This window comes from Scomber japonicus, chromosome 7, assembly GCF_027409825.1.
Source record: "Scomber japonicus isolate fScoJap1 chromosome 7, fScoJap1.pri, whole genome shotgun sequence".
NCBI lineage: Eukaryota > Metazoa > Chordata > Actinopteri > Scombriformes > Scombridae > Scomber > Scomber japonicus.
The window spans coordinates 24842696-24855183 of record NC_070584.1 but is presented as its reverse complement, the minus strand read 5'-3'; the positions used below and the strand labels follow the sequence as shown (position 1 = coordinate 24855183).

Sequence of the window (12488 nt, the reverse complement as noted above, 5' to 3'; positions counted from 1 at the left end):
TAAATGGAAAAAAAGTATGAGCAATGATCAGAAAGACCTCATTCAGTGTCATAAATGTGAATGAGCCAATAGAGTTCAGCAGTGTTCGGCAAGGAGGGGGCAAGTAAACACTGCTGGGATGTGTACAGTTACTAGCTTTTACTTTTACGACCACTTTTTCTGCACATTTAGAAAAAAGGCTCTTTGGAATATGTGTATAATAGAATAATAATAAAATAGAATATATTGGCTTTTTGTGACCTACTGACCAAATGATTCATATAAGAATTGTATTTGTATATTTATTCATATCAATGCTATCTCTCTATCTTTTACTGAGAATGTTTTGGTTCATGTGAATGTGATTAAGTAATGATGTCACTGGCCACAGAGTACCAGCAGGAACATCAGAAATATTTCCCCATGATAAATATTTAGGATGATTTGTAGTTGACACTGAAAAGCTGAAAGAGCCATATGATATAAGAAATATCTAAGTTCAAGATTACCTTTAGTGCAATTTATCTAGTATGAAGCTAGAGACAACCCAGATAAACCACCTCAGGTTTTAACTAATTAATTGAATTAATACTAACTAATAATTAAGTTGTAAAGTGCATACAGCAGCACGTTTTTTAATTTCCAAACTAGAGTTTATTCTAATATCTAATATAATATTCTAATATCTAAGATGACAAAAGGATGTGACATTTGTATTATGGTTTGAACAACAGCAACGAGGCAATGTAGAGAGTATTTAAGGAAAAGAGAAATTTTGCTGCTATGATTAAAGGTTACAGTATACGTTCACCTTTTTATCTTTTTATTCTACTCTGCATCACTGACAGTAAGTTAAATAAGTGGGATTTGCAAAGGGATTGGAAAAGGCTACTGTGAAAAGTGTCATATTTGAATATTCACCAACCTCTATCTGACTCCCTTTATTATAGCCTCAGCTATGCTTTACATAACTACTTGCAAAGACTCTTATCCCCTTTTAGCTTTCTGACTAATATCTGTGATTACTGCATACTTCCTGAAGCACTGACCTCCTCAGATCCTCCAAACCGTCCATCTCCCTCCCTCATCCCTTAATCCTGTTCCTTCACTGTGCTCCATATTCATCTCAATGTCCTTTTAAGAGGCAAACTCTTCTTCTCTCCCCTATTCTGAACTTGATCCTCCCTTCCTGGCCTCCCTCTCAATCTCTCCAAAGTAAATCCCTCTTTTTATACGCACTTCACTTCATCCCGCTCTTCCTGCCAATCCTCTCTTCTCCCTTTCCCATTCCCTTTCTGTAAAGTAGTTTAATCAGTGAAATTAAGAAATCAACAGTCCAAGAAATGAATAAAATAATTGAGAGTAGTAGACTATTACAACTTACTGTCTGTATGAGCATGACTCTCGTAGCTCCCAAGAGCAATGGGGTCAGTTTCAGACAAAGAAAATGTTGAGACATCTAGTCAAGATGTCCTGCAGGGTTGCTTCCATTGTGCAGCCGGCTCCATCTTTAAAGACACATCTAATAAACTGAAAGAAGTATTGTGTGGCCAACAGTAATGCTTTATCCAAACAAAAAGCCACAGGGTTTCAAACTAATGAAAACAAAGATGCTGGTACAGAATGTGGCGAGGCAAACCTTTCGATATAGGATTAAGATTCAGTTTAAATTTAGCAGTAATAATCTCAATTGGAATGAAAAGCATGACAGGCACGTTCTCATGATATGGGTAATAACATAATCTCACTGGATGGTTTTTCTTCTAAGCAGCTGCCAGATGACCTGAATAGATTTCTATGTGAGATTTAATACTTTCATATAGTGTTCATTTTTCCTTAGTGATTAATAACTTGACAGACGTAAACGTATAGAGCTGCAGTGCTTTCATAGTGACCAAGGAAAACAGAAGTTGAGGACTACACAATATTGAATGCATTCACTTCTGCTTTTACTCAGTTACTTCTAGTTTTTGTCCGTTTTTATGAAATAAGGACCCGAAAGCTCTCAAAAAAAAAACAAGCCAGTAGCGCCCACTTCCCTCATGATGAAACTGAGAAGGCTAAAAGATATTTCAAGGAGGCACCGAGGGACCAAACCTCAGCCTCTTATTTATTATCAGCACACCTCCATCCCCTTGCAAGGCCATAGATTATTCTGTTTTCAAGCCATTTTTCCAGTGTTGACTGAAGAATGTTCTGTCATACCAGTTGTACAGTGGCAAATTGGTTTACCCCTATTGAACCCCCCACCCCCACCCGCCCAGGTATGCAGGTTATACAGCTGAAGCAACGTCTATGTTAAGAGCAGTTCCACGTTTACTAAATAGTGCACCACATTTAACGCACACCACTTTATTTTGTTTACTATATAATACCAACAAATATTCATGTGTGCTACCTTTTCCCTAACAATCCCACGATGCACTGCATTTTTAGATGTCAGTCATGTGACACCACACCTGTTGTGGATATCTTATAATTTCATTTCACAAGTATCTAAAATGCCAATTTGCTCCTCACTACAGTAAATTATTGAGTGTCTTTTATACGAGGAGCAGTGAATGAGAGGATGGGGGATTTCAGAGAGAAGAGTAAATTGTCTTGACATTGAACAGTCAATAAAAGGTACGGTGTGGTTTTTAGTACCACCATTAAGGGGCGCTACAGTAATACATTTTTAAATGTTTCTTAAAGTGGCTTTAATCATGTTAAATGTCTCTACAGAACCATAGATTTTACAGTCACTCACAAATGAAGAACTGTGAACAAAAGGTTACTCTAACTGGGATCAGTTTCTGTTTTGATATCTACTGATGGCCTGTAACAAGCTTCAACAGAGCCTCTGTTGTTAATGATATTGTATTATATTGTCTGGAGTGGCTTGGTGAAAGAATTGCATTCATAAATTCATAAATTCATTCATAAATTGTTTTTATAAAGATGACAGCAATGATTTTATTGGATCTGGTGCCAAGAAACCAGCGCAATAGGTTAGGTGTTTCCATGTAGCTGGCTCTCATTGAACTTCTGTGGCACTTTACTTGGACAAGTTCTTGCTGTTATTCTTTTAAAATGCCGGGCTGACAGGAACAACTCTGTTGGTGTCCAATTTAATTCATCAGAAGCAGTGACTTTATTTTGGCCCTGATATGTTATTCATCAGAGTTATATTTTGGTTTTATTGTCCTAGTTGTGGGATGTTTTCAGTATATTATGTTTTATGAGTATTTTAAGCCCTGGCTGCAAAACAAAATTTCCCTCGGGAAAAAGCAAAGCTGTAGTTGAAGTTGGGGGCTCCAGACAGATAGGCGTCACGAAGACAAGAGGGCCAACAGAGAGGAAAGTGGACTGAAAGAAAGACAGAGGACAAGTCCAGCTAGGATGAGATCAGATGTGCACTAGCCAGCATTTATCCAACTCTCACACACAAGGATAGCCGTTTTCTCCTGCCTTTTATCCCATTATCCTTTCTCCACATTAGAGAGATAAAGGACGGCTTAGCAGCACTTAACCTGCCTGAAATGAGACCTGCTGAATTAGATTTGATGTGAGAGGAAGACAGACACCACTACTGTATGTCCAAACTGTCTTCACATCATTATTGCCAACCACAAATGATGTCCTTAAACTGAGGGCTGAAATAGCTTAACTATTTAGGATAGATTGGATTTGTCCAATATACGGTTCATGAAATACTGTAAAAACTAATTAAACAATTAAGTAGAACATTAGCATGATAACATGAAGGTGAACATCAAAAACATATTTGCCAAACAGCTGCTGACATGGCTGTAGACTTAGTCTCATTTGATACATGTATCATTATTTTACTAAGTACCACAGTAATTAGTAATACTATTATACTAATGCTCTTTCAGGTGATGTGATTAAATATGAAACACAGTACTGAATGCAATCAAAGAATCAAAAACCAAACAGGCAGGCATCTAAGTTTTATCTGTGCAAAACTAAAGAAAGCACTCCCCACAGACTGAGAATGATAAAGATGCATCTAAAAAGTCATCTCAAACTGGAATCTGCTTTAACGTAATACACATAATTAGCATAAACCTGCTTTTCAAAGGTCAACTAATTTACAGGCCTGTGTAATGCTAATTATGACATTAGAGTATGTAGCATTTAAGCAGTCCAACCTGCATAATGAATACTAGACTATCCCTCACCCAGAAGGCACTGCTTAAGCACCCATGTCAGTAGGTGTTCCCGTTGGGATGCCCATAGCAAGACACTCAAGGTATTAGGTATAGCAAGATGAAAATAACTAATGTAGGCCCCCCTCTTCTGGTTAATTGTAGTAATGCAGTATTTAATTAAGCTCAACAAGAGTACATTGATCTGTTACAAACCAATAAGATACTGCAGTTTTTTTCTTCATCAAGTGCAAAAATTGATTTCCCAGTTAAGGAAAAAAAAAGATTAATTCTTTAGACTGTCTTGATTTAACTTTGATGGGAAAGAGGATTGATAACAAGATAAAATTAACTTTGAAGTCACACTCAGTCATTATCTGCTTTGCAAGAACAAATTTAACTCGAAAGTCTTTTCTGTTATCCGCTCATATAAAGTGTATATTGTATATTCCCCTGAAGGTTATTGATATCAGGAGTGAGTCAATGCCTCTTCTGACTTTTTATTTATTTATTTATTTTTTTATCAGAGCTGGATCTCAAGGACATCTGAAAGAGGAAAAACGTGAAAAAGGCGCTGCTGGATAAATGTGGTTATCTATGCACAAGATTTGATCAGAATGGAAATTTTTAGCCCCCAAAAACTAAATTATCACTACTAAGTGGAGCGAAGACACCATTCCTGTCACTGCATGACGTTGCCTCCATGTTTCCTTATGAATTAAGCATTTGTGTGATTTGTATTGCACTCCTCAAAAACCTGCAACAAACTTCCCAGCAGTATTGGCCTTTTAATAACAATAAAAACAGTCAATAAACCACTGTGGTTTTTAGCCAAAGCAAGCATGTACAGTAGTTGGCAAGTAAAAGTACAATACAGTATGTAAATACATATAAGGTAATATAACAACAAAATCCAGGCTGGACAGAAAATAAGTGAGGTCCACTTGTTTCAACATCAAGACTATAACCAAGTCTTTCTGCATCTGTTAATGCATCTATATGAAGAAGTTTGTCTTGACAGTGTAAGGTTGGTTAAAAATCAAGAACTGTGGTCCTCCCATCAGCAGCTAGCTGTACAGCTTAACATGAAATTTAATAACTAGCATGACAAACTGATGGAGTCAAACAAACTGTTATCAAACAATGGCTTATAGCTGAAAAAACTGGGAAAAAAATGCTTGTGCAAAACCTACAATAAGGATGTGATCACAGCAAAACAAAACAAAATGCACGGGATAATGTGGTGGGAAAACTGGAATTTGAGAAAGAAATTATTTGGAGTAAGTTGACAAAAAAAACCTGACACTCAAAGAATAAACAAAAACTAACTTGCAAAATTATATCCCTGTTTCAAGCCACAGCCAAAATGTGCCATTAGCCTGTACGGTGTTAAGTCACCACCCTGCGAGGCAGCCTGGAAGAAGACGTCATCAGTACATTCAGTTGATAATCTGAAGTCTTCGATGGGTAGGCCTCTAACCGTGCAAATGTTTGTAGTCCAAGAGAACAAAACCAACTCAAACCTTCAAGTTTTAAGTGAACAAGCTGGTCCACTGAATCGCACTTCCTAGCTTTATAACATGTTAGAAAACAACTGTAACTGTAACCATGATGCTGTTACTAAATTCAGCATAAAATAAACAGTTAAAAATGTCACTTAGTTTAAAATGGCCGTCCGGGATGTAAGGCCACTCCATTTTGGAAGGAAAAGTCCATTGTATTGGTCCGAGCTGGTCCAACACCTGCATTATAAAGTCCAAGTAAGAGCGCCCATGTCCTTACAACTGGCTGTTTGGTTGAAATCTGCTGGGGATGCTAAACGTAGAAAGCAAAAGCAACCTGAAGTGTACGTGTCCAGCATTTTGGGCTGTCAGTAGGGGGCCATATCAGTAGTTCTTTCCAAGTTTGCAAGTAAAAATCTGCTGAAGTAGACAGTTATTGAACTCAGTCACAAAAACTCAAAAGTGACCAACCACTGCCGTCAGTCACACAGGCAGTTGTGACTTCCTGGAAAACAGTCAGGTTGTGAGTTAGCTAGTGAAACAGGCTGTCAATAAAACAGGCTTATACAGACCGTCTCATGTAACCAGGTAAGCAGTGAGTGAGTAAAGGTGGCTGTTATTCAGTAATTCAATCGTTGAGGCGACAGTCACACAGCTCCTTGTAGAGTCTCTTGCGGATGCGAGGCATGTCCTCCTGACTGAACTGCAGAGGCTGCTTCACCGAGAGACGTCGGCAGTACTGACAGACACAGACAGAAAGACAATGTGATGAATGAAAGACAGTACGGGGAGGATGGAAAGGTGGGAAAGAATAATGTCTCACCTCGAGGACAAAAACTCCACAGTCGCTGTCATTTTTCTGCTGAGGAATACCCTGAGGAGTCAACAAATCCCAGTTAGCAAGGAGCCAGAATACACATTTCAGTTGTAGCTGATGGACTGAACAGTGTGTGTGCAGTGTATGTATTTATGTTTTACTTCTTTGACTTTGCAGTGAGACATGAGAGATTAAGAAATAAATATAGAAATAAAAACATTTGAACCAAAAACGGTTTACCCATTTGCTTTAATAAGCGGTCAGTGTTCCACATTTTTATTTAGCCTTTAAATATTAGTTTTAATGATAACAATTCACGTCTGAATGTTTATTAAAATCAACTTAGCAGTAATATTTCTGCATTCATTTTTTAAGCTGACCAACATCCACATTGCTGGGCATTATGAATTATTTCAGGCTACAATGTGAACCATATGAGAATTACAAATAGATTTTAAAGTTACCTTGATGATAGTGATCTTCCAGCCTTTCTGGAAAGCTGTTTGCTTCTTCTCTCGAGCTTCAGACTGAAGGTACTTCATAATGTTCTGATAGGAGGACACACACACACACACACACACACACACACACACACACACACACACACACACACACACACACACACACACACACACACACACACACACACACACACACACACACACACACACACACAGAGAGAGGAAAGTTGTGTTAAAGGCAGGTAAATTGTTTCTTATATCATTTTGTAGCTTAAAAACATTTTTTTGGTGGAAGCAAATGTTTTAGTGGCAAAAAGCCATTTCCTTCTATAAACTTCTTCCCATGTGATCTAACATAGATTTTACTGATGAGACTTGCAGGTCTTATTTGTCTTGAAGCTCCAGTTCTGCTCCTGGCTTACTCCTTCAGAGCTCTTGTCATGCAGCAGCTGGACAGTTTTTCATGCTCTAAAAGTGAGCGAGTCTGATAGGAAGACACTGTGTGTGTACTGAGTGGGCATTCCCATTTACGTTTCCACTATAAGAGTGAAATAATTACTGTATTTATATATTTTTTACCAAACATTTTCTGTGAATTTTAATGCAATTTCAGATTTAATAAATAACATATTGTATGTGTTTTTTTTAGCAGTCCAGGCAGTGCAAAATATGACCCGTCTGTAACACCAGACTTTGAAACTGCTCATTACAGCTACAAGTTGGCTGTAGATGTGTTGAATTTGTATACAATAAATGATCAGGGTGTGTGATAGAATAGCATGTTAATAGCATAGGTAATGAAGTCAAACTTCTTAAGTGATGACATTACACAAGTATATGCACGTCTGCATCAAAGCTGTTCTTTCCTCTTTAGTTTCAGTGCACCATCAACTGACAAAGCAACTATTCACTTACTTGCATTCATTTTCATAAATGATGACATTTGTATTGAAACTTTCCCAAACTGTGTTGATTAAACACAGCAAACCAAAAGAAAACAGTCTGTCCAAACTGTCTTCAAGCATTATCTACTAATATAAAGTCTGTGCACTTTGTTCTGGTTCACAACAACCTACAATGAAATTAGTTATATAATAGTTATTCTTGCTAGTTTCTGGCCAGAAATTGATGGTCCAATGACTTATCCTGGCAGAGAGGAGGAAACCTGGATTAGTGATGATCAAATCTCATTAGCAGTCTTTTGCTCTACAGACGTTTTCAAAATCTACAAACAAACAGAAACAAAAAAAAGAGTAAAAGAACGACCGTATGCACAGAGGCACTCACATCTGTTGTGTGTCTGAAGACAATGCCTTGGCTGTCGTAGTAATTGATGGTTTTGGTTGCCATAGTAACTGTGACGAGAGACCAGTGGATTTCTAAATGGATGGGAATTAGCAACAGCCACTTGGAGAACAGATCGACCTGAAATAATCACACAAACACACACATGCACACAAATTTGATATTTAAGCCACAAAATGTTCCTCAATACAGCAGTCCAAGTGTTAGACAATTATTGCTTTATATAAGACAAATGTTTCATCAGCATTTCTGTTTGACACTAGTGTTCAACTTCCTCTACTTGCAGGTTGAAACAGTGCAGTGGTTTGAAAGTTATAAGTTATGGTGGTTACAAGAATTACAATACCCATTTACTAGACAATGCTTTTATGTAGTTAGCACACTGAATTTAGACTGTGGTTGCCAACAGGGGTTAGCAGGCCAAATTTGGTTTCCTGTATTAACTGTGAAATGATAGCAGATTAAAAGCTGAGAACATGATATTGAGGTGCAGCTATTATAGTTACTGTCAAAACAGCTGAAAAATTACACATTTCCAGACTGTATCAAAAAGTGTAGCAGATGCACACGTCCAATAAACTTCAAATAGGTGCTGCACCAAAGACATGATGTACAAGAGAAAGATAAAGGTCTGCACACTGTAGCTCCCTTAGATCCAATTTAATGAGACATCCACCAGTGATGTTTGGGGCTACATACTCTTCATCAGTCTGAAGATGCATAAATTACATCTAAGGGAGCCACAGTATACAGACCTTTTTCTTCCTTTAAAAAAAAAAAAAAAAAATATCCAAACTGTTCCACCCTCCCTCCTTACTTTTTTAGTCCATCTTTTCACACCATCATAACCCTTGGCAACCAGCTGCTTGTGGAAAAAGCTGTTGAAAAAATGAACCTGTAAGAGATAAATAATAAAACACATTTAGTCTTTTAGCAATTTAATAACATAAAATAAAAAATGTCTAAGAATCTAAATATTATCTCTGGGACCTTGAGCTGATCCATTACAATTTTAGACTGCTACAGTGGGCCTTTTTAAAAAAAAATATATATATATATATAGTCGTATGCTACAACATTTTGAACGCCTACCTTGTGCTCTGTTGCCTCCATAATCAGTTCTCCATACATGTTGATAATCTGCAAGACACAGCCAGACACACAGACAAGGAGCCAAATGAAGAAGGGTTTCAGTCTGAGTCTGAATCAAAAGTCAAAATCCTCACTAAAAGCTGGACAGAGTGAGAATTGAGAAAACTATGATAAGGTTTCTGCATTGCTGTACAAAGCTGTATTATTCTCTCTGGGAACTTTCCCACGTGACTAAGAACCTTTTGAGGGGCTAATTTCCTCCACCTGCATTTCACATAGTGAACAGTGAATGTCTTTATTTCTGATTGTTTGGTGGCAGTAACATTCTAAAGCAGAAATTAATAACCATCAAACTCCCAACAGATGGTGTATTGTGTAAACAGGCCTTCATGAGTTTCAGTTTTATTTTCCTCTTCTGCATTTATCCCTTTCATTTATTAATTCGATGTCAGACATCAAGCAACAGTAAAAACAGGATGACTCTTCTGTTTCCTTTCATACTGCATTTCAAATGCTGACGTTTTTTAAATTCGTCATGGGTCCAATTTGCATAATCTGTTCAGTTCTTCAGATACAGTGGAAACATAAAATAGCACAACAGGGACTTCTAGTTCTTCTGGTTCCATAGTTCCTGGAACTTTTTGCTTGAAAAAAAGCATTCACTCTCTGTACTTCCTTACCTGGTCATTAAGCCAGTTCTGTTCCTCCAGTGTGCTAAGGTCCTCCAGGCTCAGTGTGTGTTTGTTATACATCACCATGAAGCCCGAAATAGGAGCAGAGGCCAGCCCTGCCCTGTACCGAGTCATCTCCCCTTTGATGTTTAGTCCCCTAAAGCAAACACATCGACAGAAGAGATGCAGCCTCATTTAACTGACTTTCTGCTGTTTGTATGTACAGTACTGTTTCACCGTTATCACTGGATTCATGTAAAATCCTCTGTTATAGCTAGAGATAGTAGAGATTCTATCTACAGTGTTCAACATTGCCTCATTAATATCCAGACAGGTGCATTTAGACAAAATGTATATATATATATATATGTGTGTGTGTGTGTGTGTGTGTGTGTGTTTAAATGCTAACTTGTTGCTGAGGTCACAGTTGCCGTTCTTCTTCAGGTACTCCAGGACATCTGTCTCACTCAGAGGAATGAAACTGCCATATTTTATATAGAAGCTCTCCAGAAATTCTAAATGAGAGGAAATCACACAACAAGTTATAACATGACTTACTGATTATGTCTAGTTAACCAGGCAAATTATATTTACACAATTGCACACCACTTGATTGGACTTGGAACAATTTTGACTTATTTGTGGCAACACTGCAGTCCTGACTATATACACATGACCTGTAAAAAAAACAAAAAAAATACTGGAGCCACTAAGATGCTATCCCACTACAGCAAATCCTAACTTTTTTTCATCATCAAAAATACTGAAAATACTAATTCCTATTGTGTATATTCCCTACAACTGTTCTATTCACCATTTCATGATTAATTTCTTTTTCTGGAAATAAGAAAATATCCTAGAGAAGTTCTTAACTAAGCTATCATTAGTTCAAGTAAGTGTGTATTGTATCAATGATTTATACTGCTTTCATTTGAACAAACTCAGAGGGATGATGATATATATTTTATGTGGTGGGCTCAAAAACACATCTTACCGTGGACCATATCAGTAAGCTGCTCCAGGCTTTCATTATTCAGCATCTTTCCATCCATCTCTCCTCCGTGTGTTTCCTTTGACTGATCTGTACCTGACTCTTCTTCCACCTGCTGTTTCTCCCAGGTCCCTGGCGCACAGTACAGCCTGTGATCTCTTAATGCCCAGCTGTGCTGCATGCTGCTCACTGAAACCGGACACTGGTTTGGAGAAGAAAGCGTTTCCATCTCCGTAGGTGTGGGTCTGTGGTCATGGTCTGTTGGTGTGGTGGCGTTTCCGTTGGAAAGAGTTTCCGGTAAGGACACCGAGTCTGTTCTGTCAGGAGTCTCGTCCACCTGCATCGCAGAGTCGAGGTCCTGGGGAGTTCCTGGGCTTGAAGCAGAACCTGACTGCCCTGAAATGGGGAGTATTCCATTTTCTGGTTTAGTCAAGTTCATGCTGTCCTCCCCTTCAAGTTCTGTTTCAGACAGGTTTATCGTATCTCCGTTTCCTAACGGAGATTTAACGGAAATGGAGTCTTTCTGCTCTTCATGCTCCATCTCTGCATCCTTGTTTTCCTTGTGCACATGTGCTAACACTGATTCAGTTAAGGCATCTGTCTTAGAACCGACAACACCACCTGCAGAGCCCATCTTCATTCCGACGTCTACTTCCATTTTCGACGCAAACGTAGCTCCCACCTTACCCCTCCCTCCTCTGCCTCTAACCGCTGACCATTTCCTGCCTGCCGTCCCCAGCAACCTCATCTCCACATCGCTGCTGTCCCCAGTTTCTTTCACTCCTGTGCCAGCGTCCCCTGAACCCTCTATTGACATGTCCTCATTTTTCTGCATGGCCCCCTTCTCTGGAGCAACACAGTTCCTTATTGGTCCATCCAGCAGGGAGGTATCGACAGGCAGGGTAACAGGGGGTTGTGACTGAGTATCAGCTACTAATACAGACATCTGCACCTTCTCATACATGTCATCCTTTTCCTCCTCTACCATGTCCTTGGTCAAATCAAAGCTCTTGATGCGTGTCAGCTGGCCCCCAGTTTTCCTTGTAGGGGTGTCCAAGAAGTCCCTACCAAAGCCCCTCCCTTTCCCTCTCCCCCTTCCCCTTCCTCTGACTGGGGTTTTGACATTGTGCCCAGTACTGTTTGGGCCACAGCAGTCACAAGCCTTAGGAGTCCTCTTTCTGCCTGATGTGCGTCCATTGGCTGTGGCCTGAGCAGGGGTTGTTGTCTCTGAGGTGGTCCAGTCTGATGCTGGGCTTGAGTTAGCTGTAAGTGCTTTTCCTAGGGTTAAAACAGGGGACTCAGCATCAGCAAGAGTCTGTGTAGAGGGCTGGGTCAAGTCTGCGTTGGAGGTAATGTCTGAAGTGAGGAGTTTTGCCGGGGTCTGGGTTAGATCCTGACCAGTAGTATCTGAAGGGGGAGGCACAAGTGGAGGTGCTGTAGCAGAAGCCGTTAAATGAGGTGATACTGATAGTGGTGTTTTCATTGGGGAAGCGGAGTCGCTGTGAACCATGACGTCCTC

General features: G+C 39.1%; 1 protein-coding gene across 1 annotated transcript; it reads right to left on the bottom strand.

Moving 5' to 3' along the window:
• Positions 1–4906: 4906 nt before the first annotated feature.
• senp5 (SUMO specific peptidase 5) lies at positions 4907–11922 on the bottom strand. The gene is made up of 9 exons (XM_053322631.1): positions 10973–11922; positions 10388–10493; positions 9988–10135; positions 9308–9355; positions 9033–9110; positions 8198–8335; positions 6914–6997; positions 6456–6506; positions 4907–6371 (listed from the first exon to the last, which is right to left on the bottom strand). Exons 1-9 carry the CDS (start codon positions 11913–11915, stop codon positions 6261–6263), a joined length of 1707 nt encoding a protein of 568 aa, XP_053178606.1. The 5' UTR covers positions 11916–11922; the 3' UTR covers positions 4907–6260.
• Between the last annotated feature and the right edge of the window lie 566 nt (positions 11923–12488).

What these genes read in the sequence shown, in the direction of transcription:
- senp5 (XM_053322631.1), bottom strand. Translation starts at nt 11,915, where the DNA reads ATGTCTGTATTAGTAGCTGATACTCAGTCACAACCCCCTGTTACCCTG. An exon ending in GCTTACTGATATGGTCCACG is followed by an intron (nt 10,494 to 10,972) that starts GTAAGATGTGTT and finishes CCTCTCATTTAG; the next exon opens with AATTTCTGGAGAGCTTCTAT. An exon ending in AGAACTGGCTTAATGACCAG is followed by an intron (nt 9,356 to 9,987) that starts GTAAGGAAGTAC and finishes TGTGTCTTGCAG; the next exon opens with ATTATCAACATGTATGGAGA.